Source organism: Populus trichocarpa, chromosome 14 (assembly GCF_000002775.5).
Source record: "Populus trichocarpa isolate Nisqually-1 chromosome 14, P.trichocarpa_v4.1, whole genome shotgun sequence".
Classification (NCBI taxonomy): Eukaryota; Viridiplantae; Streptophyta; class Magnoliopsida; order Malpighiales; family Salicaceae; genus Populus; species Populus trichocarpa.
The window spans coordinates 5,696,112-5,722,936 of NC_037298.2; the positions used below are offsets into that span (position 1 = coordinate 5,696,112).

The following is a 26,825-nucleotide window of genomic DNA, read 5'->3' on the forward strand; positions in this document are numbered from 1 at the left end:
TTTCCAAGACTTTGTAAAGTAGCCTTCTAATCTCCGTTTGATATTGTATTATAGGAGTTGTTTTTTAAGTGTTATTTATTAAAAATATATCAAAATAATATTTTTATATTTTTTAAAATTTATTTTTGATATTGGCATATCAAAACAATAAAAAAACAGGAAAAAAATTAATTTAATTTTTTTTTATTTTTTTTTATTGAAAAGTATAGTTAGTATTTTATTCAATCCAGTGTGTAATCGACTTTATTATCATGATTCATATTCAATGTTGCTCGACTATGGACAGATTGAAGGAGGAAATTACAAATAGGGTTAACTATTGATAATTTTTTAAAAAACATTTCTTATCACCCTTTTAAAATCTCTTTTTTTCTAAAGTAAGTCATTTAATTTCCCATAAATAAAAAGAATAGAAGGAAAAGAAAAAGGTGGTACTGTTGAAAGAAAGTGCCAAGTCCAAGTGATGGCAGTGAGGGACCAAATTGAAATAGACGAGGTGGGGCAAAGCCTATTTCAAAAGTCCAAGCATGATAAGGGGGCAAGGCAAGAAGAATCCGGGGGTCCTTTAATACTCGAGAGTGGCAGGCCAGTGGGATCGAGAGGGAAAGAGGCAGGACAAATATCGTCGGTGGTGCGAACCCTGGCCAACCAACAAGCCCTCATGGTTGGATCAGGAGACTCTAGTTTTTCTGAACATTCAGCTGATGAAAGTGCGCACCATGACCATGAAATCCTATCTAACACTTGCAGCTGTTTGCAATTGCCAGGTCTCTAACCTACATGTGCCTGGCTAGGACAAGACACTCATGTCCCAGATGCTCGAACATCGCTGTCCAAGTATTTAGCTGTTGATTCATGGCAAGTAGTTAAATTGTCATCAAACCTGTAGGGCACGCCAAAATCTACTAAGACCTAGCGAGTAAATAAACAAAGAGTTGAAACTTCATATATATATATATATATAGGTGCGTAGTTTTGATGAAGGGAAATGGCAAACTACACACACACACACTATCTATTCAAATTTCAAACCGTTCACATCCATGAATCACGAAAAGTATGAGGGTGAAAGAACTCAGGGATCTAGATCTTGCTTTACAAGGAGAGTTAAATTCAACAAACAAACAAAAAATTTATGGCAGCGTGTCGGTACTATCTTTGTAAAAAAAAAAGGCAACACCTTTTATTTCTGAAAACAGAAAACAGCGAAATTATTAGTATTATTCCTAATGACAGAACAAAAATTTGACTCTTAGCATGGTGGGGTTGGCTCAAAAAACGAATCATGTGTGAAGTTAGCTCGAATGGAGAAAGGGTAAGCTCTAGGGCCTGTGCTAGGACGCACAACCAGGATTCGACTCAACATCTTTATAGATGCAAAGGACATCAATGTGTTTGGATCATGCCCGCGTGATGGCTCGTGGTTCACTGATTCATGGATTAGCTTCCAATGAATCCGAAATTCACCAAATTATAATCATCAATGGAGTTCTCAAAGGAGAAAAAAGAATTATCTCAAGATCAAAACACAGAGAAGTAAAAGGACAAGGGAGTTTGCGAGTGAACAAATTTCCCTCTCCACGGTTTTGGTATATGATCAGATGCTACAAGATCCCAAGCTAAGAGAAAATGGAATCCCAAAGCAAATCAGAAAAAAAAGAGCTTCCATACGCAGAGACTTCCCGGGCAATGCTCATAAATAGGGCATGCACAAAATTGTACTCATGTTAGACCTAACAGAATCTGGTTGGATTTTCACATTATTTAAGTTAAGTGCAGGCCATGTATAAAGCTGAAAGTTAAATTTTTATACAATGATTTGATGTGAAGGATAGTTGGATTTTCCTGTGTGTCTTTGAAATTTACTGACATGGGACCTAATGCAAAACCAAGATGTCTGATCTCTGTCTCCTATCCAACTGTCTCTAGTGCATGCACACCCACAGGCCTCAGGCCAGCAGCTCAATTATAATCTTATCTTCTCTCAAGTGTGGGCTTCGATCTTGACTCCTGATTTGTTTTATTTTCCTTCCTAACGTGGCTTTTCGTGGCTCCTTCTTAAACTGCATTTCACATCTTCGTTCCTCCTCCTCCTCCTCCTTCTTCTTTATATATATATTGATGTGGACATGCTTCTATTCTGCGTCCATTCAATTTTATTAATTCACCACTTGGTTCTAGCCAATACTTTTCCAGGATTTTGAATGTTTTTGACAAATTTTAATTGAATTTTGAAAAACAAAAAACCGCACTCCATATTTTAAGAAGTTGGTGATCCTATTCAAATCTTATTTAAAGGATTAATGGTTATAATATTATGAACAAATACACACTTTATGCTAAAATATCTAAATTAAAATATTATAAAACATGAAATTGAGATAACCCTATAAATAAAAAAGCAAAAAAAAAAAAACCGGCAAAAAAATATAAAAAAAATACTTTAAAAAAGACAAAAGTCAACCTGGACTAATCTTCGGATATATTACCTGGGTTATGAGACCGAGGTGGCCCCATTAAAGGTAGGCCTTGAAAAATAAAAAAGCAAAATTCTTAATCAAACAAATATTGAGGGATGAAATTGAAGAAAATAATCAATAGAAAAAGCAATAGAAAAAGAAATTAAAAGAATTAAAACTAAATTTGATATAAAATTAGAATGAAATAAATTGTTTTGGTAAAAATAAAATGAAATTAAATGCTTAGGAATTGAATTAGTTTTTGTGGTTTGAAGAAAATATATTCAATAAAAAAATTAAAATTCATGCTTGTTTTAAACCCAAGTTTTTACTACAATGTAAGATGAACTCCATAAATATTTTCTATAACCAAATAATTTTTGAAGTTATAGTCTAAGTAAAAGTATTTCCAACAGCGACAAATTGTAAAGACAGATGAAGGGATAATAACTACACAGAGAAACCGGTCATTAAAAAATTAAGTCAAACCACTTATAATTTTTCTAATATTTGATGGATCATAACACGTTGTTAAACGATGCACTTGATCTTTAAATATAAATTAATTAAAACTGATAATAAGTTAAATTGTTTGATTTATTTAATTCTATTTATTCATAATTATAATTTATATTTGGACCGATATATTATAAATCTAATGAGTCACACATATTAAAAATTATTAATCAAAAAAAATATACTTGAACCCATAAGAGCTCTTATGGACTCTTTTCTAAAATAGAACCCACTAAGCTGGGTTTAGACACATTACTTGACATCATGGGTTTTCGAGAATTAAATGGTCGAGCAAGACTTTTTTTCTCTTTATCACTAGGGGTGTTCAAAAAAACCAACCAACCGATTAAACTGAAAAAACCGAAAAAAAAATAACCGAAAAAACCGAACCGATAAAAAAACCGAATAAACCGATTAAAAAATAAAAAAAATCACCCGGTCCAGTTCGGTTCTGGTTTAAAAAAGCTTAAACCGATTGAACCGGACCAAACCGAACCGGTTTAATTGAATCTAAAAGAGGGGTATAAAAAGAAAATTCTAAACCTAAATACCCTAACCCTACCTTTCTAGCCCCCCCTCCCTTTACCTTTTCTCTCTTTCCAGCCGCCCCCTTCCTTTCCCCCCCGCTTCATGTACTCTCATATCTTGCTAATGAGCTCCAGGTTCCTTTCTTGTCTTTCACAGCTCTGGATCCCACTCTTTCACCTCTCAAATTCCCATACTTCATTCAAACAGCTCTTAATCGGCTTTTCCCTTTCCCCCTTCCCTTTCCCATTTCCTCCATTTCAAGTCGCCCCACCCATCCCTCCTTCCCTCTCCTTTATGCTTTTCTCTCTCACATATTAACATTAAATCTTATTTTATTTCATCACTCTGGTTTATTTTATGGTCACTTCTTCTATAATCACTACTGCTCTTTGGTTTATTTCATAGTTGTCTTGCTCTTTGGTTTCGGTTTTCTGATTTTTAATGTTAGAAAACCGATCCGAACCGAACAAAACCGGTTCGGTTTGAACCAGTTCTCGGTCCGGTCCGGTCCGGTTTATATTAACAAGGAATGCTATTTTTCGGTTCGGTTAAATTTTTGAGTTAAAACCGGACCGAACCGGACCGTGAACACCCCTAGCTATTTATCACACGTGACAATGATTTGTTTTGTATAAATAATTTACAAAGATTTGGTTAATATATCCAATCTATAAACTTAATTTACTTGTTAAAAGATATTCCCAACCCATAAAATTATCTAAAATAGTTTAGGGATAGTAATCAATTCATAGCACTATTTTTCTTCTCAGCCATCCAATCTTCATCTTTATCAATATTGTCGTAACCGCTGCCATCATCTTCCAGCAATGTTACAATTATTATCTTCATTTTCATTATCACAACAATCAATATCATCATCTTATCAATAGCATTAATTATATTTATTATTTTTCTTAAAATAAATTTCGTGCTCATTGTAAAACGCCCCCAACGCCCTAGCTAGTCCCCAGGCACGAAACCATCGCCTGTACGTCGTGAGGATATTGGGTTTAGAACGTTGAAGGCTCTGCTCAAGCATGATTTCGGGGAGTCGTACGTGTGCATGTCTCGTGCAAACATGTTTCTTTTTGAACCGGAAAAGTTTCATGTGTAGAAACAGAATCAACTTATTTAATATGTTCCCATGTAATATGATGTGATGTAAGTGAGTAATTAATGTAATTATTTTTTTTAAAAAAAGAAAAAGATTAGCAAATTTAGCATTTATACAGTCCACGAGTGGAGAGGACCAAATGGTTGAGTAGGAGAGGGAAACAAATAAATACTCTTTAATGCAATCTAACATTTTGGGCATTGCTATGACATGAACGATCCCTTTGCAGCAAACTCTCTCCTCTCTGTTTGGGTCTCGATATTTCTACACATTCCCTCTGTCCATGTCAAACTGTCGTGACTTGGGGCGGCATTAATTTCCACACCGCACACTGCCGACTGCTCTACCAAAAAAATCCGCACCGCAGGTTGCAGGGCCATGAAACGCGCGGACTCCGGAGCCATTGTTTAATTAGGAATTGGCACTAAGATAATGGGATGTGCTCGTATGCACAGAGAATCCCATGATCCTAGGCGTACAGTTGCAGTAGACAATTGATTAGAAACTGTGGAAACAAGCTTTCAGCCTGTCCTTTTCATTAAATTGAGAAAATGCCCTCTGTTTTTTTTTTTAATTATTAGCACGAGTATTTCAACTAATTTGTATCTATTTTATTAATATCATAAATTCTAAAATTAATAATTATATAAAATTTTAATGATTTTGAGAGAACTCGAACTTATAAATATTGAAAAGCAATCTTAAAACTTGACCAATTAAATAATTTGTATAAAAAATTGGCCACCCTCTGCTTTCTTGTTTATATATGAAATCGTATATTGACCCGACAACATTTTTCAAGCCGGAGGTGCGGCGATATAAGATCAAGGAAAAATCTACAATGGATGGCTACTGCTTGAAAAAGGAGGGGCAATATGCATGTCAGCGGTCGATGTAAGCGGGTGGGCAATTTGTCTTAGCTGTTGGATATTAATTTGATCTTCCTCGGAGGCCTAGGGATAGTAAATGGGGTGAAGAAAAAAGTTGTTTCTGGCTGGATAATTATTTGCCTGGACTTTTTCTTCAAAAAAAAAAAAATAGTTTCCAGAAAAAAATAACTCTAGATTTTTTTTCCCTTGCCCGATTCTATCCCCAACCAATATTGCCCATGCTTGAAACTTTTCACATTTTTTGCCCGTTTAAGATTAAGAGGGTGCTTGGCAGTATGGTAGTGGTTGATTTTCAAATAATTTTTTGTACTGAAATTCATGCCAATGATATTTTTTTTATTTTTTAAAAATCATTTTTGACATCAGCACATCAAAACGATCCAAACATGTTTTAGCAAAAAAAAAAAAAAATTTTTGGGAACGCGGTTTGCACCGCGTTCCCAAACATGTTCTAAGTGACGCGGTTTTAGTTGTTATAATTATAAGAAATTTTTTTTTTAATGTGGGTGTTCATGTTAGCTTGCGTGTACCTCGACTAATTTCACGGGTTTTAAAGTTAACAACCATGTAAGCCTCCAGTGGATTATAAAAAAGTATTTAATATTACGTGCGGTTAAAATGTTTTTATAATTTATAAAACTTAAAAATTCAAAAGTTTTATTTTGTATCTTCTATTTTTAGAGTTTCTATTAAATTGTGGTAGTGACTGTTTTTTAAAGTATTTTTTTATTTGAAAATACATTAAAGTAATATTTTTTACTTTTTAAAAAATTTATTTTCGATATCAACACACCAAAACAATTTAAAAACACAAAAAAATTATTTTTTCTTCAAAAACACATTTCCACCACAAAAACAAACAAGTATTTTAGATTTTAATAAGCTTTCAGAACAGTTTTTATAATTTTACCTAGTATATTTTATGGGTTAAGCACTCTGTCGGAGTATTTGAGGCCATTGTTATTTATGGGTTGTTGAAAAATGACGACTCGAGGCGATTGGAGCACATGTATTTTTTAATCAAATAAAATAATTATTTTTTAGGAGATACAATCTGAAGAGGACTTGAAGTTGTGAAGCACGTTTGCTAGCCAGACAGCCAAATGTGTGGATTTCCTATGGGCCTTGGTGGTCTCAAATTTAGTTTGTATTTTATCTCTTGGTCCATCTTATAAATCTTTGTTGGGCTAATATGTGTATTCAGAGAGAGTATGTTTGGGGTTGCGTTAACAAAATTTGAATTTATTTTTATTTAAATTTATTTTTATATATTTTTTAATAATTTTAGTATGTTTATATCAGAAATCATTTTTAAAAAATTAAAAAAATATTTTGATATATTTATAAGTAAAAAACACTTAAAAATTAATTATTATCATATTTTCAAATATCCCTAAACACTTTCATTTACCGCTCTCCTATTTCAAAAAAAAAAAAAAATTAATGTCGAATTTTTAATCAGTGGTTTACCTTTTATTATTTGTCTTTTTCCCCTTTTGATAATAAAAGGGAGTTTCATCAATGTCACCTAGCAGTAAATTACAATGCAAGCATGTGTAACAATATTAAGTATGTATTATTATATGTATGCGCGCGCGTGTGTGTATATATATATATTATGAGATTACGTTAAACAACAGTCTACATTAATAATTATGAAATTACAATATTTCCATTCGATTCTCTATCAGGCTAGGATGAACCTGGAATTGTGTAAGTTTTAATTACAAAAATATTTATGATTCTACGAAATATATATTTTTTTTATCTATGTTGTGCTTAAGATTATTGCATGACTAGAAAAATATTAAATTGTTTTGAGGCCGCATGATATTAAAGGGGTATCTAAAAATGTGATATCGGTTGTTTTTAAAAATATTTTTTGTTGAGAAATATATCAAAATAATATATTTTTTTATTTTTTAAAAAATATTTTTATTATTAGCACATCAAAATAATTTAAAAATATATAAAAAAAAATTTAAACAAAAAAAATTAATTTTTTTAAATATATAGCATTCTAGCTTGGTAATAAAACTCCTTTGCCTGTTAAATTTGTTACTTGAAAATTATCTTTCAGAATTTCCTTCTAAAAAATATATCGGCCAAAGTTCTAATTTCTTCATAACCTCTTTCCATGATATTGTCATTATAATTTATTTTTATTCGTTTACATTTAAACGTCTACTTCGCACCAAACTATAACACTTAGTTTCCCTAAACATAAAGCCCATGATTTAATTAAATACTGCAAATTATCTACCCCACTTGAATCACATCCATGGAAAAATGCACATAAAAATCACGATGTTGAAATATTTAAGACTCCATCTTACTTTTTACTATGAAAAAATTAGAATATTAATGCAAGACTAAGTCAATTAAATCTTAATTGCTTCATTTATATTTTTAAATCGTGAGGTCTATTTGCTAAATTAACAATATCGCCACACTAATTCTTTTACTTATGTATGGTATCATAAATATAATTATTTAGCTTATCAAGTAAGATATATATAATTGATGGGGTTATGAAAAAAACTTCACCCAAAAATCAAACTTTTTATTATTGGGGTGGTGGATTAATTAATGATGGGCTTTGACCTTTTGTTTCTTGCATGTTCTTTAAAAAACAGCCTCGTATGAGAACAAAAAAGACATCAATTCTTAAGTTGGTAGATGTATGAAAGAAAAAAATATATATACAAAAAAAGAAAAAATAAGATGAAGATTAGGGAGTGTGGATCTACATGTGTTAACCTGAAAATTATATGGTCTAGCCTAGTTTTGGTAAAGAATTTGACGCTAATCTTGGTTATGGAGATAATCATCCATTAAATTAAAAAAATGTTACTTTGCCATGCTATCCATATTTTTTTGTATAAGAAAAAAACATTGGTGGAGGACTAGGGTTTTTTAATTATTTTTATATAAAGGATTTTAAAAGTTTTTCTTGGCAAGAAAAAATATGAATGAATAAAAATTAAAAGTTTTAAAATGTTTTTTTATAATTATGATATTTTGAGTATTTGAAAGTTTTGATTTATAATAAATTTTTTTATTTTTCATGTTTACATCAAGCACTATATAATTTAGTTTCGTAACTATAAAAATAGAAAAATTATTATACCATCTTTGTTAATTTCAAAAATCACCCAAAAAACACTTGTAAACTTTTTTGAAATAGATAAAAAAATTGAACAAACATTGACCGACAAAAAAGATGCATGACATACAAGTCTTTGATTTAGAAATCTGTTTATTATCTTAATGGGCGACGTTATTTGGTCAATGTTCATACAACTACGCAAGTTTTTTCACGATCGTATATCAAGCAAAGTAGGACACCTTTATCACTAAAACCAATACATTGCAAAAAATTTCTTTCTTTCAACCCCTCTTGAATGTGAAGATCTAATATTAGTGGTGATAAAAAAAACTGAAAAAACAATTAAATTGAAAAAACTAAAAAAAAAACAACCAAGCAGTGAAAAAAAACCGATTAAAATTTTGAAAAAACCGACTGGTTCGGTTCGATTTTATAAGCTTGAAACAAAAAAAACCGAGCCAAACCGAAAAAACCAAGCCAAACCGGGAAAAACCAAGCCAAACAAAAAAAAACCAAACCAAACCGGTTTGAACCGGTTTTTATCCTGAAAAACCGAACCAAACCGAAAATGATCACCCCTACCCAATATAACAAACAACAACAACATCAGTAAAACGGGTATGTTTGGTATCGCATTTATAATTGTATTTGGCTGTCTTTCAAAAATATTTGAAGTTTGAAAAAAATATTAAATTAATATTTTTATATTATTTCTTAACAGTCTTGATGTGGTAATATTAAAAATAAAAAATATAAAAATATTTTAATGTCCAGATTTTCTAGTAGGTGTTTTAGAAGATGAAATAAAACTTTCATTTATTAAATTGTAGTAACGGTTGTTTTTTAAAATATTTTTTTCTTAAAAATACATTAAAGTAATATTTTTAAAAAAATATTATTTTTAATATCAACTTATTAAAACGATAAAAAATCATAAACAATTTAATTTAAGGTTTTTGTTTCTTAACATATGGACAAAGAGTGACAAAGACTAAAAGACTGTTTGTCTCCATGGCCTTGCTTTTCATAGATTTTAAATTTGTTTTGTTTTCAATTAATTTTTTTAAATTTTTTTGTATTTTTTTATAATAGTAAAAATAATTTTTTAAAAATCAAAAAATATTCTCTTAATATATTTTTATAAAAAAGTCTTAAAAACCAACCACTATCCTAATATAAAAATAAAATAAAATTAAACGCACCGTGTAAAATTCCTCTTCAATGCCTTTAGTTTGGTGCAACGTCGTTTTTCCATCAAGACTCAAATATGGTAAAGACCCGAAAAAACAAAACCAACACTTAATAACTGAAATGGATCTGCGAGATCTAACTGAATGGAATTGAGAGAAAAAAAAAAATTTGCTACGCTGCTGCATCACTCTCCCTGCAAATGCAACAGATCTCCCTCAGTCTCTCAAACCCTAATAACCTCTCCATCAAATTCCATATATCACTACTAGATTGATATCTAAACCAACGCATCAAGACCGAATCAAAGATGTATATGGCATATGGATGGCCGCAGGTTATACCTCTAGAACAAGGACTCTGTCCTTCTTCACAGAAGCATATCATTTATTTCAAAGTCATCAATCGTCTCTTCCTCGTTGTCTCTCCTTCTCACCTTGAGCTCTGGAGCTCCTCTCAGGTATTTTCACATTTACACGGAGTTTATGATCACATTCATGTGCTTGTTTTTCTTTGATTGTGGAAAACTAGGGTTTTAGATTTGTGAATTTTTGTTCGTTTTTGTGATTATCTGCAGCATAAAGTGAGGTTAGGCAAGTACAAGAGGAATGCAGAGTCGTTGGAGAGAGAAGGCGAGAATTTACTAGCGGTGTGGAGACCTGATACCAAATTGATCGCCATTCTTGTCAGTATTTTTTTTTTTTACATCTTGATTTCTTTTATGTATACTATTGCATTATTTATGGCAAATTTTGATTATTCTCGTGTAATATATTCACATACATTTACACCTATTACACGATTTGCAAATGCATGTACATGGTTCTGGTCGAATCACATTTTAGAAATAACGTGGTTCACGTATCCACATTTGTTAAGATTCTATTGAAATTGGAAGATCGGCAGGTGTCAAGGGTGAGTTTAGCTAGTTAGCTTCACTGGATGCACAATTGAAACCAGAACCTGGTGCTATCGACCAAATTATTGTACTACTACTTAGTTTTATGGGGAACAATCTTCTTTCTTGTTTTATTTTATTTTATTTTTTACTGGGATAATGATATAGACAAAATGGCACATAGAGCGGTTCTTAAATAATTTTTTTTTCTCGACTCCTGGTCTGAAAATAAAGCCTGCATTGAATTTATGGAAAGTGAATTCTGATAGTGTTGCTCATATATATGTTTTTTATTGTTTGCAGACATCATCTTTCTTTCTACATATATTCAAGGTTCAGTACTCTGATAAAAGAATACAAATAGGAGGGAAGCAACCTTCTGGTTTGTTTCTTGCTAATGTATCTCTTCTTCTTAGTGAGCAAGTGCCTTTTGCAGATAAGGACTTGACAGTGTAAGCAACCTTGCCTGCCCATTTTTATTTCGGTACCGTTGTATATAATGCTAGTGTTTTTGAGATTTTTTTAAAGAAAATTTATATAGCTCTTGTTTATTTTCATATGGTCTTCCCTCTCTCTCTCTCTTTTTTCTCACAAGCTTTTACTCGGTCTTGATAGTTTTCCTCTGATATTGTTTTTTTTTGTCCAGGAGCAATTTTGTAAGTGATAACAAACATTTGCTACTAGGACTTTCCGATGGATCTTTATACAGTATCTCCTGGAAGGGGGAGGTAATCAGATAGAATAGGCATTGATTATTATTACTCGCGATGCTTGTTTTATTTAATGTTACAAGTCCATTAACAGAGGCTGTTGAGTGAATTCTTTTTTGATTCTATCTTAATCTCATAACAGTTCTATGGAGCTTTCGAACTTGATCCCTGTTCACGTGACAGCAGCGATGCCTCTGTTTCACCTCATTCTTTAGGTAACGGTGTTGCTTCTGGAAGGGCTCCAACAGATTCGGAATCTAATCATAATATCACCAGGAAGACCGCTATTGTGCAGCTGGAGCTTTGCTTGCTGACGAGGTTGCTGTTTGTCTTGTATTCTGATGGACAACTAGTATCATGCTCTATAAGCAAGAAAGGTTTAAAGCAAGTTGAATATATCAAAGCTGAAAAAAAGTTGGGTTCTGGTGACGCTGTATGCATTTCAGTAGCTTCAGATCAACAAATCCTTGCTGTTGGTACCAGAAGAGGGGTTGTTAAGTTATATGACCTAGCAGAATCTGCATCTCTCATTCGTACTGTGTCTTTGTGTGACTGGGGGTAAGTTTTTTGCATCCTATCATTTGAGTCACTGTAGGGGTAAGGTAATTCAATAGGTCAGATGTTTGTTCTGTAGACACTGAACTCAAAATTTCTGGATCTCTGAAATGATCATTTGCTTCCACATGTAAACGATATAAAATGAGGATGTTCCTTAAAAACTTATTTACCTTATCCAAGGGTTTTCAGACTAACCTCCTCACTTTTACATGATCAGCTGCTTCTGGTTTGTGACTTGAAGCTATGTCACGTGCCTCTTTTGTTTTGACTTTTAGATCACGAAGTTTGAAAGCTTCTCTGTCATGGTTTAATTATTTTGCAGCTATTCAGTGGATGATACTGGTCCTGTCAGTTGTATCGCATGGACACCTGATTATTCTGCTTTTGCTGTTGGGTGGAAGCTAAGAGGTCTTACAGTCTGGTCTGTATCTGGCTGTCGTTTGATGTCAACAATTCGTCAAATTGGTTTAAGTTCTGTATCTTCTCCAAAGGTTAAGCCAAACCAAGATCGTAAATATGAACCATTGATGAATGGCACCTCATTGATGCAGTGGGATGAATATGGTTACAGGCTTTATGTGATTGAAGAAGGATCTCTGGAAAGAGTTATTGCATTTTCATTTGGAAAATGCTGCCTTTCCAGAGGAGTTTCAGGAATGACATATGTTTGTCAAGTTATTTATGGCGAAGATCGGTTGCTTGTTGTTCAGTCCGAAGATACTGATGAACTCAAATTTTTACATCTAAACCTTCCAGTTATGTGTTCAGATAGCAAACTTAGCTGTTGATTGTTATCACCAGTTAGTTGTCTCTGTACTTTATTGAGGCTGATATGCACTTGCTTTGGCTCAGGTTTCCTATATCTCCCAAAACTGGCCAGTTCAACATGTTGCAGCTAGCAAGGATGGAATGCACTTAGCTGTTGCTGGCCTCCATGGATTGATCTTATATGATATACGGTTGAAAAAGTGGCGAGTGTTTGGAGATATTACTCAGGAACAAAAGATTCAGTGCAAAGGGTTGTTATGGCTGGGGAAGATTGTTGTTGTTTGCAACTACATTGATTCTTCTAACACGTGAGTTATCAATGTCTGTTTACATATATGCTTGGTTATTCTAACTTATAAGTTGGTATTTTTTTGTAGAAACAAAATCTGTATTTCATGTATCTATAGATCTGCAGTGGGAACAATTTGATGTAGGAAATTTTTCAGTTATTTGACTAATTTGCATCAGATGGTGCCCACTGCGTATCTATTGATTCATGAATTGTTCAATTCTAACAGTTTTTATGTTTTATAATTAGCCCCTGAATTATGATTAGGTAGATAGCTGAACCCTTCTGATTCTTTGGGTGAGAATTGGGGCTGATTTAAACAAGAAAAGAACAAAATCTGGGGATTGCAAATACTGATCTGGGGCAGGGAAGCTGGTGAATCTGGAAATTCTGATTTTCGTTTCGTTTCTTTGATATCAGAAGAATTAGGATTTATGTGGTAGGTATATAGACACAGTGCTTGAGACATTGCCTTTGGAAATAATAACTATCTGCAAGTCCATTACAAAAAACCTTAGGAAACTACTAGATTATTAGGTGTTTATGGACTCTAGATTCGTCCTTGTCATATAGGGACTTGGACTTGATACTACACAGAAAAAAATATAGAGATTATATAGATGTTCATGGACACCAGATTCTTCCTTGTCATATAAGGACTCGGACTTGATACTACACTGAAAAAAGATATATAGAGTAAAGTCAAACTGAAGAATAGTTGTTGAGAAGTCGAAGTTGCTGTGAGGTTTGCCATAACAAAGCCCCTGGATTCCACAATTGAGATGCCACTGGAGAAAGCCTTCAAAATGTTTTTTCCTATTTGTCCAACAAAGTTCCTAGGCGATGCTTGGTACTGGCCTTGCTCTTTTCTTAGTCCATTTCTCTATGGCACTTCTCATTCTTGGTTTGTGTCTTGGGTATATTTACAATTTTTTATCTTATTTGGCCCTGCAGTATTATAGTTTATTATTCAAATAATTGGTTTTTTCTGCAGGTATGAATTACTTTTTTATCCAAGATACCATCTTGACCAGAGCTCCTTGCTTTGTCGAAAGCCATTGCTTGCTAAACCAATGGTGATGGATGTCTATCAAGACCATATACTTGTCACCTATCGCCCATTTGATGTCCACATATTCCATGTGAGACTGTTAGGTGAACTGACTCCTTCTAGCACTCCAGATTTGCAGGTAAATGAATATTTTCCAGCTTCTTTTTATTAGACATCGTAATTGTTATATATATGAATATTTTGATATCCGTGTGCTCTTGAAGTTTAATTTTGCTCTCTGAATGAGAGTTTCTTAATGAAACCTTATCCTTCATACATTTAAGTGATAAAATGACAAACAGCTTTCTACAGTACGAGAACTTTCTATCATGACTGCAAAGAGCCATCCCGCAGCTATGCGTTTCATCCCTGAACAGCTTCAAAGAGAGTTGGCCTCAAACAATCATATTTCATCTTCAGATTTGATGGACAGAGAGCCTGCAAGGTATTCATCTTTGCAAATATTGATGAAATTTTTTTGTGTACCAATTGTCTCTGAATGGCTGCCTGCTTTACTAGATGTTTGATATTGAGAACAAATGGGGAACTTTCGCTTTTGGATTTGGATGATGGACGTGAGAGAGAGCTCACCGACTCTGTTGAATTATTTTGGGTTACATGTGGTCAATCAGAGGAGAAGACAAGTCTAATTGAGGAAGTCTCTTGGCTGGATTATGGCCATCGAGGCATGCAAGTAATTTAGTGCTAAACTCTATAATCTATTTTCATGTACTACTAGCTATAATTAGCTTCTATTATTGGCCACCTCTAGTGTTTGTCTACTGTACTCACCTGTAGATCTTATTGGAAGCTTTCTTTTACAGGTTTGGTATCCATCTGCAGGTGCTGATCCTTTTATGCAGGAAGACTTTTCGCAGGTATGTATGTAATCAGTAACATCAAGGCTCTCTATACTGTGGTATTTGGCAAATGGAACGGGACCTGTGAATTTTGTTTACTAGATGCAAATTCATTTCTTTTTTGTTGCAAAATTTCTAAGTTGAATAGATAGAAAAAGGAACTTGCTGGTGTAATCCTCAAGTTAAATTTTAATCACTGTAGATTAGCTTTGATTGAGTTAGTCAGTATAATGGACTTGGCTTTCTTCAAATTCTGGTTTGACTGCAATATTATCATTATGGTTATTTGTCTTTATTTATAAGGAATCTATATCCTTTTCTGTCTTTCATTATTTGATGCTACATGTATTTGATTTAGCTTATTTTGTATTCCATCCATCTATATCAGTTGTGTTTGTGTGTATGTATATATATTAACAGTCCTTTTGGTTTTCAGTGATTCGACTCTGGTTCTTGATTGCTGTATCCTGAATAGGCCTAAATTGACATTTTATGATATATTTTTTAGTTGGATCCAGAGCTGGAATTTGATCGTGAAGCGTATCCTTTAGGGCTTCTTCCAAATGCCGGGGTTGTTGTTTGTGTCTCCCAGAGAATGTCCTTTTCAGCTTGCACTGAATTTCCATGTTTTGAGCCATCTTCTCAAGCTCAAACTATATTGCATTGCTTACTCAGACACCTTCTTCAGGTATCACTACATTTTTACTCTTTTATTGCTACTTCTCTTTTCTTTACCTTATGATTTTTACTTGGGTGGTGTTTAGTACTAGGTTAAAAAAAGGGGGTGAATTATTAAAAGAGTAATTTTTAAGGACGTAAAAGTTAGTTTTGCAGGATGTTTAGCGTGTTAGAAAGAGAGAGAACATAGTTAAATTATCAGTAATGGTTGGTGAGAGAGATAAAAAATTATTTGGTGTGTATTTTGAGACAAAAAGGAGACACAGAAAATATTGCTTTGAGGTTAAATTTTACCCTCCAAAAACACCAATTTGGGGGGTAATCATTACATTACCCCCTAGAAATAAGAAGTTTGCTTCGGTTCATGTGAAACATAATTTCTGTGTATGAATCATCAATTTATATGACGAGCTTTTGTCAATCAACTAAGCAGTTAGGCTGTGAGGTGGGCAATTGTCAAGCCAGCATCTGGATACTTCTCTGGTTTTGGCTGTCAGTACTTTACTTCTGCAGTGTTACTTTCACTTTGGAGATAGAAATAAATTGGCCCTGAGGATGAAAGTGTATTTTTTTCATGTGAAAAGTTTTAGATATCACAGATTCACTGCTCACTGATAATGTGAGCAAATAAAATGCTTTTTCCAATCTAAAAAAATGCTGGTCCTGTTTTGAAACAAATCAGTTGCTGAAGCTGAATGCTCATGTTCCTTGCTAGCTTTAAGGCTTACTTTACTAATTCCTTCTGTTTCTCTGTCTGCCAGAGGGACAAAAAAGAGGAGGCTTTACGGTTAGCACAATTATCTGCAGAAAAGCCTCACTTTTCCCATTGCCTGGAGTGGCTTCTTTTTACTGTATTTGATGCAGAGATTTCAAGGTATGTGTATTTCGTGAAGAGAGATTGAATCATGTCATGTATGATAATTAGAAGATCAATACTTAGAATTGTTATCTGGAAGGCAGATATTACTGAAATATGCAATATGTCTATATGTTTTGATTTAAACAATCAGTATGAACTCTGTTATTGACTTTCTAATTTAAATTACTTCCTTGCAGGCAAAATGCAAACAAGAACCAGATATCAGTCCCTCTACATGCTGGCAACCGCTCTCTTTTGGAGAAGACTTGTGATTTGATCAGAAATTTCTCCGAGTATTTTGATGTAGTTGTGAGTGTTGCAAGAAAAACTGATGGTCGACACTGGGCAGATTTATTTTCTGCTGCTGGAAGATCAACAGAGTAATACTTCTGCTCCTTAAAGAGATACCTTTTTTGAGTTTTACCTTACTTTTGTATGGTAATTCTCAAAGATATTTAGACAGGAACATTGTGCATTGAAGAAGGCTGGTATTTACACATTCACCAGTATTTGAAGTGTGGCTTTGAAGTCCTTTTTTTCTGTTGTTGCTTTCTTCTAGATTTTGGACAGTTTTGTAGGTACTAGATAGACATGGTTAGGTATTTGCATGCAAGGTCTCTGCCCTTTTTAGCGCATAGTTTGGCCTTGGCAAGAGAAGATAATTTATTTCCTAATATTGTTCTAACACCATCATGCCTTCATGTTTACCGCATCCTTTTATTCTTCATTTGCTACACATTATTCTTTGTTGATTATTTGATATGATTAGGGAAGAGCAACGTTCTCATTCAGGGAAAGGTTTAGCCCTTCCGCTACCAATCAGGCTATTCATTGGGTTACTATCACACATTATTATTTCTACACATTATAAAGTTATGAAAATAGGGGAGCTAAATGTTTTGACTTTTGATGTTAGTGCATGGTAAGTGTAGAAATAAGGATTCCTTCCATTTTACCCCATCAGCCTGGGAGAAATTGCAATCTTGATAGCTTTTTTAGTTTCATTCATGAGTTTGAAAGTTAAAATGATGGGTTTCTCTCTCTTATTTTACCCTATTTTGCTTTGGGGTAGACAATACTGGTACTTTTTTATATTAGTACTTTTTTCATTGTTTGTATGTTTAAGGTTGTTTGAAGAATGCTTCCAACAGAGATGGTACCGCACTGCAGCTTGCTATATACTTGTAAGAATTGCTGTTTTCTCTTTTGAACATTTATTGTTGTTAAGTCCTTTTTTTGCTAGTATTATTTAATTTTTTTTATGCATAGCTCTTGAATATAAGAATTTTTTATTTAATTTTCTTTCCTCTTCTCATTTCAAGTTTTAGCCAAGAAAGACAAATTCTGATCAACTGACTGTAAACTTAAGTATAGTTCTATGCTGTCACTTTTAAACAACACATACAGTTGTATTTTTTGATTAGATATGGTTTTTTTTATGGTGATGAATAATACTAGAGATACTAGAACTTTTGCAAACATATTCTTTTTACTAAATAATGTGGTGGTTGATGGTAGGTTCTAACCGTGTTATATTAATTTGATTAATTCTGTAATAGCAAGTATATCATTAAATGCTTAAAGTCACACCACTGTGATTTAAATCCTTTCCTGTATCATGGATGCCATGTGTGTTTGTAAAAAGTGTTAGTATCCCTAGCATTACTCAGTGGTAATGCTCAATGCTTTAAATTGTTTTAACTGAATGGTTGTATTCTTAAAATATCATGTGTTTATTTACTGAGGGATTGTGATGGTTGGGAAGACAGGTATTCTAATCTTTTCACGAGAGTCACCATGATATTAAAAAGGAAAAAAAGAAGCTTATCCATTCTCAAGAGGCCATAATTTATGAATGAGATTCAAGAGCTGCATTCTGCTTTTTATGCATGCAAATTAGTAACAAATGCATTGTAGTCAAAATTGTGTTTGATTAAGTCATTTCTTTTTGCAAATGTTACAGGTGATTGCGAAACTTGAAGGTCCCGCAGTCAGCCAATACTGTGCTTTACGGTTATTGCAGGTAGGCAAATGCTAGTAGTTTACAGTAGCTGCTTTTTCCTCTTTCTTTTTGGTTTTCTCTATGTTACATCTTTGACAAGGTTTTCCAACCTTATGCAGGCAACACTCGATGAATCTTTATATGAGCTTGCTGGAGAACTGGTATTACTCTGGGCATGATTATTCTTCAACATATGTTACCTAAACTAGTACATTTATTTCCTTTTGTTTTGCTGTCATTATCAGGTGCGCTTCCTGCTCAGGTCTGGAAAGGAATATGACCAGACACCACCTGATTCAGATAGACTATCTCCCAGATTTTTGGGTTATTTTCTTTTCCGTTCCAGTTACAAGAAGCCATCATTGGACAAGAGGTTGATATATTCACCTTGTTCTCGTTTGCATTTCTCAGACCCTTGCAATAGTTTCCAAAAGTTACTAATTAATCAGGTGCCTTTTCTTTGGAGCAGTACTTCCTTCAAAGAGCAAAGTGCTCATGTTGCTTCTGTGAAGAACATTTTAGAAAGCCATGCTAGTTATTTGATGTCAGGGAAAGAGCTTTCGAAGCTTGTGGCTTTTGTAAAAGGCACCCAGTTTGATTTAGTGGTAAGCAAAACCTACAGTTTTCTTGAAGGATGATCTGCTTTTTGTACAGTATTTGAGATGGTGAATTAATTGCAGGAATACCTTCAACGAGAAAGATACGGTAGTGCTCGCTTAGAGAATTTTGCATCAGGACTGGAACTAATTGGGCAGAAGGTGAACAATTTAAAATTCTTCACTGCTCAACTTTCTTTCTTTTAGACAAGCTGCATATAGACTGCATAGCATGACTTTCTCTTTCTTTCATCTCTTCTTTCTGGGGGAAAAAATTAGAAATGGCATACTGGGACTCCTATATAACCTCTTGCCTTGTTGCTCATTTTATGTGTAAGTTTAAATAACTTTTTAGAGCCATTTTGTGGTATACCAGTGGTATTCTTTGTTTTAATCACAATATTCTTAGCTTGTAACAAAATATTTGAAATCAAAATTCTTGTACATGTACTAAGGAGACATCACATATCTTACTCCAGTAGTGATATCATTATCATATTTTCTATATTGCCTGAAGCAATACCAAGCCATAGTCAATATTTTGATCATTATTACTTGAAAATTTTCTTTGCGTTTTATTTAATCCTCAGAACCTATATTGTATGTTTCCAGCTTCAAATGGGTACATTGCAAAGCCGGTTGGATGCGGAGTTTCTATTGGCTCATATGTGTTCCGTCAAGTTCAAGGAATGGATAGTTGTTCTTGCCACACTCCTAAGACGGACTGAGGTATAATCAGCTTTATTTATGTATAGTACTTTGGCATTTATTGTAGTCTCATAAGTATGCCAGCTTGCTCTGTATTGTTTGTCTTTCCTTCCATCTTTAGGCGAATCCTTTAACTCTGCAAACTTCTTTGAGGTCTGATTTGTGTGGTTTATGCTTGAAGCTTATAACTTCTCTTTCTGGGGTACAATATCTTTGTAATCCTAGTTGTGCGTTAGAAGTTTTGAACTTCCTTTCTTGTGATGTGGTACTTATAATTAATTAGGGAACTGATGAGACGCATTACTGCACTAGCAGGGCATTTTTCCGTTCGATTGACCGGGTTAAGCTGCTGCCAATTATTTGCTCTTTATGCACATGCTCATGATATCTGTTAAGATTGTTTCATCTAGGCCTTGTTCTTGTAACTTGATTGCCCTTTCCTCAACCTCCCTCCCTCCCCACCACCAATAACTGCACATGTAGAGAGGCATAGCTGCCACTTGTAATTTCATTAAATAAGCAGGTGCACAGATACCCATGCGGTCTGATGCCAAGTTTGGCACGTGGCTTGCCGTCCAAGCTAATTCATTGTGTGATGCTTTTCAATAGGTTCTTTTTGATCTTTTCCAGCGTGATATGAGGTTGTGGAAAGCATATAGCGTCACCCTTCAGGTAACTATCTTTTAGAGCATTGCTGATTAATGAAAACAATAATGTTGTTTTTATGGAGTCTCACCCTGCCTTGTTGATTTGTTCTCCAGTCGCACCCTGCATTTTCCGAATACCATGATCTGCTTGAAGGCTTAGAAGAGAGACTTTCATCTGTCGCAGACTCGCAAGAGAAATGAGGACGGGTGTGGGTCTCTAACCAGGTGTCTCATAAAAAAAAGAAGCATGGCTGATAGGTTATTGAGCCTCACTTTCCAGTCATACCATGTTGCAGTAGATGAGCACTTGTATAGTTATTTGACCAAGAGATGAGAATATGTGCACATGATGTTAAGGATGGCCGTTTCATCGTATTATTGATCACGCATCTCGTTGAAATCACAAAATCTTTATTGTAGATATGAGAGGTTAGAACTACTAAGGGAGTTAGTTCCTCTTCATTTTTTCACCTGTGTATAATCATTTTTACTGCTGTATAACATCTAAATAAAATGAATGCTTTTCCCGCTGCATTTGGTTACTGCTAGGTTTTCCATGTTCTAACTAATGTGGTCTGAGCTATGGTTTTGCCTGCCACTTGCACCTATCGTGACTGGATCCCCCCCCCCCCCCCCCCGAGAGGCCTTTTAGGAAGAGGGAAAAGAATAATAGCAATTTACGACCAGGCTAATTTTTTATTTTTTTGATAACTGTCGGTGTGTGTCTGACTCAATTTATATATATCTTGATTAATTTTTTGAGATTTTAAAATTAACGATTAGATAAGTTTTTAGTGGTTTTAATGTTTTTTAGTGGTTTTAATGTTTGAGGAGCAAATTTGCACTCCTCAAAATTAGTTAAAAATATTATTAATGGAATGGTTTTTGCACCAACCTGTGCCCCATCCACATGCCCTAAAAAGAAAGTAGTAGAATCCTCCTACCATTACCGAAGACATTACTTTCCTAAACATCTCCACATGTATTTTTTAGGCAATGAGATGGAACTCCGCACGCTAGATAATTGAAGATCATCGGCTACTAACACATCGATTTTATTCTTTTCGATCAGAAAATCTACATCAGATATTACATATGATTTGTTCAGGAAAAAAAAGAGAAAAGGATAATATTACACATCTTGATAATACAGGGAGAAGAACACCGGCTGTAAAAAAGAAAAGAAAAAAGGAAGCGGAAAGCGATTGTAAAGTAGAACAGACACCTTCGGCAAGGGTGAGCAAAATCACCAGGTAAAGCTAATGGATTCGAAGTGCAGATTATCTGCTAAACCAGATGAACAGATGTTTGCAATCCCATGTCTCATCATCTTTGGACCACTGGCAAGAACCCCCACACTTGATCCTTTGCATTCAAACAGGATTTCTGCATCAAAAGAAGGGTTGGTTAAAGCTTAATGAGAAAATTGTAGTCATAAAACAGGCACAAAATCATTATAATCCTGATTAGAGCTAGCATACTCTTTAGGTCAGGCCTTTCACCATAGTGCACATTAATAGCCTGGAAAAGAGACTGATGAGGGACACTTTCCAATTCTCTGTCAGCTCTGTACACCCATGACTGAGGTGATCCGGCTGGTGTTGGCCCTTCCACGTTCTGAATCTGCTTAACATCCCTCGCATTTTGTTTCTTGTTCCAAAGAACAGCTGCACTTGCTGTCATGGCTATGCATATGCAAATAACTAACATGTTGAGAAAAGATCTAAAGGCCAATGGGAAACCCCCCTCGGTGTTTTGATCGATTGGGTAGATGTAGTAGCCAGTAATAAGGCCAATTATAATGAGGAAAATGATGAAAGAAGATGATATGATAGCGCCGAGCCAGAGCCAGCTTTTGGGGCCTAAAATGGCAGATATAGGTGCATCAGTTGCGTGGGGATTGAACCATATGGCTCGAGGGGTCTTCGAGCTATCCGTTGTCGGCCCTTTCTCTCTTGTTACAAAAGCCTCAATTTTTAACTGCAGCTTGGAAATATCTGATGGGCTGCCAGATATTGGAAGCAGGAGGTCTAGCATGGTGAGTTCTGAAGATTTCTTGAATGCGCAAACTAGGAGTACTTCAGGTGTCTTGCATTTGTATGTTGTGCTCGCAAAGATGAGTTCTCGGATTATAGAAATGAAAGGGGCAATGCCACTGCCTCCACTTACCATCACTAGTTGGTCATGCCTAAATAGAAAGGTTTAGTTAATACTAAATTTCAGACACAAAAGTCAAAAGATATATTGGCCAAGAGCTAAATCGAAGGTTGCTGAAACATATATAGAATCCACAAGATAATGTTTATTTTATGGCCCAAACCTTATAAAATGTGTTGAAGCAGGTCCATATGGTCCTTCAACTGAGACCTCAAGACGATCAATTGAAGAAGGTGAAGAAAGCATCTGGTGTAGCTTCCGGGTCCAACTTCCATCACTCTTAATGACAACACTCAACTTTTCAGGCTCCAGGTTGCTATTAGAAGTGATGGTAAAAGGATGCCACTGCAGGCCAGAAATGCTAGGCACATTGATAAACAAAATGCTCGTGGGATTATAACTCAACCCTAGCAATATAAATCAGAAAACGAGTTAAAAGAAGAAGAAGAAGAAGAGCTCGACCCGATTAACTAAAACAAAGAAGTATAAATTCTGGTAATTAATCTCACTTGGATTCTTAGAGAAGTTGAGTTCTACAGTATCACACGGCAGAATCCGGGCTGAAACTAGGCGAACTCTTTGTCGTGATTGTAAGAATCTCAAGAAACGATCAACCAAGAAGAGGTAAAATCCAGGTAGCATAAGGCAGGCAAAAGAGATACCAACATGGAATATAAAGAAAACCATGAAGAGGATGTAGAGGTAATGGGTGTAAAAGAAGAGCTCGAACATTTTCCGCCTGATGCCAGGGTAGGTTGTTGCCCACATGACAAGTCCAGACAACAAAGATAGCTCTCCAGCCACATTGGATACATCATCTCTAGCCCATTCTAGCATCTGCATTACATGTAAAACATTATAAAGGCCATAAATTTAACAAAAACAACAAGTTTCTTGTTTCGAATGGCAGAACATCAAACAGACAGTGTAATTATTTTCTCAAAAGAAAGAAGATGGAAGCACATATTACCCTAGGGCTGAAACAACAGGTTAACTAGGATTAGAATACTCCTTAGAGTATCGTATTAATCAATGGTAGATAAATCATATAAACGTACGTGCTGTGTCACAGTTAATTTATCACAAATTGGTCAACACAGCTAGTGTTGTTTGGCAACTAAGACAAAACGAACTGTGAAAGAAGAGTTTTCTTTTCCCGGAAAATACCGTCCACTCGATGGTGAGTTTTTGAGCCACTTACGTAAAGCCCTTTCCGCAACATACGGATTTTTTCAAGTACAGCGTGAAAGGACTCTCACTTGGTCTGCGAATAAAGTTTTTGGTGGGGCCAGTTTTAGCAGAGTTATCACTGAATTTCAGTGGATGCCTGCTAAACCCAAGATCATGATGGAAATCTTAGGCCCAGTTCACTTCCAAACGGAAGGGAAAGAAACACTAGGACAATCAAATTTCAGAGGCACATTCCAGTCTGGGCCCTACCCAGTAGATTCCCTGCCCTAAAGTCAACCCATAAGATGATCCTCACCATCCAATTTATGAATGAAGTGACCACTTTATGCATGATAAAACAGGTGATCAGAAAGCAATATCCCTAATATAGAAAATGCCAAAAACATAAAAAACAAAACAAAACAAAGAAACTACTTTCCTACGGCAAGCAGAGCAGACCACCGTAGAAATTGACTTGTGGGGTCTGATCTCCAAAAAGAAGCAAGAAGAACAAGAACAATATTATGTAATCTGTTAATCAAAGGCATATTGTTGAGAATGAGCCCTAGTGCTAGTGCTTAGTGCTAGTGCTAGTGCTCGTCATCGTGCTGCTGCTGCTGCATCGTGCTGCTGCTGCTTTCTTTCGTAACTGTATTGCTTACTTTGAGCGTCCAAACTCGTGAGATTTGCCTTTTCGATTTTCCTTTTTACGTTTTGTTTTTCTTCAAGAAATGCAAGAGGTGTTATAGTTTTGAAAGTTTCCTATTCACGTGGATGGTGGATACTCACGATTGAGTTTTCCTTTTTTTGGTTGACATTAAGACACAAACTCTCGGAATATTCTACCTTCACTGGGAAATTGTTTCCTCGTAAAATAGTGTGGGATTTCATTAGCAAAAAGGACATGAATATGATCTCGATCCCACCACCATATAATTTCAAATCACGTCACATATAATTAAACTCTTTAAAATAAAATGATTCATAAATAATTAATATAATATCAATGCTACTATTATTCATTAAAATTAGTAGAGTCATAATCCAAGCTAAACATAGGACAACTTGAAACAAAAGGATTTAAAAATACTGTAATAATGATAGAAATTGTTTAGCAAATACATTGCAATGTTGTAACACTTATAAAATATAAATATTAGCTTTTGATATACAATAATTCATCAAATTCTATTTTTTCTTGAGCTTTCACAAGAGCTTTCAATTACATATACTTACTGAATATTTATATGAAAATCAGAATTATTAGAAATATTAGAATGTTTAATTATCATCATCTTTAATTTTTTAATTATTTAATACATCATTATATTTATTTTAATCATAATTTCAAACTAGTTTTATTAATTTCAGCTTTAGTTATCTAGACATTCATTAAAAAAAATGTAGGGGGGTACTTATAATATTTAGTACTGGTGCGATGGACAAAGATATATAATTCTATAACTTATCAAACTTTATATAAAATTATTCTAAATTTTTTTTATAAAAGATTATTCTGATTTGGATATAATAACTATTCAAACTTATTTATTTATAAATTAATAATACAGATAATCTATTAGAGATCAGAAAAGAAAAACTATAAAGTAAATTTTTGAATACAAACTATATAATAACTTTTCTGATTAAAGAAAACTATATAATACATGTGCAAGGCAGCCTGGCACCAAGAAAACCAATTTGAAAAAAACAAATAATGTTACCGAACTTATATTTAACTCATGTATGTATAGATTATTTGGCGCTTTTGGTTAGATATTATTTGCCATTCTTGTTAGAAAAAATAAAAGGAAAATTAATGAGATGAATATTTAATATTACATTTGTGAGTGTAATTAATTAAAAAGATAAAATAATCTTCTTACCGCTGAAATTTGATTTTTGACAGCCCATAATGTGATGTAACCAAGTCCATGAGCAGTGAAGAAGACCAGAACCGTGTGACCTAGCCATATGTGGTACTTGATGCTAGCCTCAGAAGGAAGACCGAACAATGGCAGCAGTGATGATCCTCGAGCCACCGGTAAGAAAAGAAGCGCAAGGCATATATTTCCCAGAAGCCCTAGACTCAGAGATGCACTGGCCAATTTAGCTTGCCATCTGCCAAAAAGTTCACCGCCAATATTTTTAATTTATCTTTCGTTCAAGTCAATGAGAAGGTCATCCTTAGTATTTATATCGTGGTAATTTGTGATTTAAAAAAAAAGTTCTTACTCTTTCAATCCCTTTTTTGCTGCTGATTGTGGGGTGATCGTAGCAAAGCCATTAAGTAAATAAACTGAGAATGACCAAATTAATAGGGCCACGAACATGATCAAGAAGGCTAGCTCTGTGCCAGAAACAATGCCTAGAGGGCCTTTTACCAGCATCGGCTTTTTCAACGTGACCAGACGATTCTTTTTGCCATTGCTGTAAAATTAGTAGAAATCAAAACTACTAATAAATTAATACGAATAAAATAAAATTAATGGGTGCTTGAAACTCTCGTTAATAATTACCTTTCTAGCTTTCTGTCCTTAGACCTCTTCCTGAAATGGAGATAAACACAGCCCACAACAGCAACAAAGAGGATGGGAAACGAGAAAACCAAAAATCCCGTGCCTGTAACAAAATATGCATCAAACATATATATATATACTTGATATATATATTTCAAGAACTTTTTTTAATTTGCCGAGTGTGAAAGAAATACAATAATTAACGCTATAGAATTAATGTTTTGTTGAGTGTACAGGAAAGATTAATCAATGCAAACCTTGCGTTCCAAAATAAGTAGACGAATTAAGCTTCTTTCGGATATTAGGGAGCCATATTTCCTTGAATGTTTTGGTGGGCCTCATAATCCACACCATAGCATATCCCAGCAACACTATCATCAGTAGTAGCCTAATACCTGCCCAGATCATATTCATTTCTTGAATCTATGCTCTCTTTCTCTCACTGAATATCAGACACGGGGAAGGAAAAGAGAGAAAGACTTGAGTTAATTAAGAGCTTGTAGACACAGAGAATGTATGGAATTAGCCCTATTTATAGTGAAGAATTGATA

At 34.3% G+C, this 26,825-nt stretch overlaps 2 protein-coding genes across 2 annotated transcripts; one reads left to right on the forward strand and one right to left on the reverse strand.

Annotated features, from left to right (window-relative positions):
- Positions 1-9,897: 9,897 nt before the first annotated feature.
- Positions 9,898-20,970, forward strand: LOC7496988 (uncharacterized). Its single transcript, XM_024585149.2, has 23 exons — positions 9,898-10,264; positions 10,382-10,489; positions 11,006-11,154; positions 11,349-11,430; positions 11,555-11,970; positions 12,293-12,725; positions 12,823-13,046; positions 14,022-14,217; positions 14,381-14,523; positions 14,598-14,772; positions 14,903-14,956; positions 15,447-15,626; positions 16,378-16,490; positions 16,673-16,855; positions 17,602-17,659; positions 18,439-18,498; positions 18,597-18,638; positions 18,723-18,850; positions 18,947-19,082; positions 19,158-19,235; positions 19,686-19,802; positions 20,391-20,453; positions 20,543-20,970. Exons 1-23 carry the CDS (start codon positions 10,115-10,117, stop codon positions 20,627-20,629), a joined length of 3,375 nt encoding a protein of 1,124 aa, XP_024440917.1. The 5' UTR covers positions 9,898-10,114; the 3' UTR covers positions 20,630-20,970.
- A 494-nt stretch (positions 20,971-21,464) lies between these two features.
- LOC7496989 (ferric reduction oxidase 2) lies at positions 21,465-26,781 on the reverse strand. The gene is made up of 8 exons (XM_002320778.4): positions 26,532-26,781; positions 26,275-26,377; positions 25,991-26,185; positions 25,642-25,876; positions 23,095-23,422; positions 22,749-22,992; positions 21,910-22,616; positions 21,465-21,814 (listed from the first exon to the last, which is right to left on the reverse strand). Exons 1-8 carry the CDS (start codon positions 26,686-26,688, stop codon positions 21,675-21,677), a joined length of 2,109 nt encoding a protein of 702 aa, XP_002320814.1. The 5' UTR covers positions 26,689-26,781; the 3' UTR covers positions 21,465-21,674.
- Between the last annotated feature and the right edge of the window lie 44 nt (positions 26,782-26,825).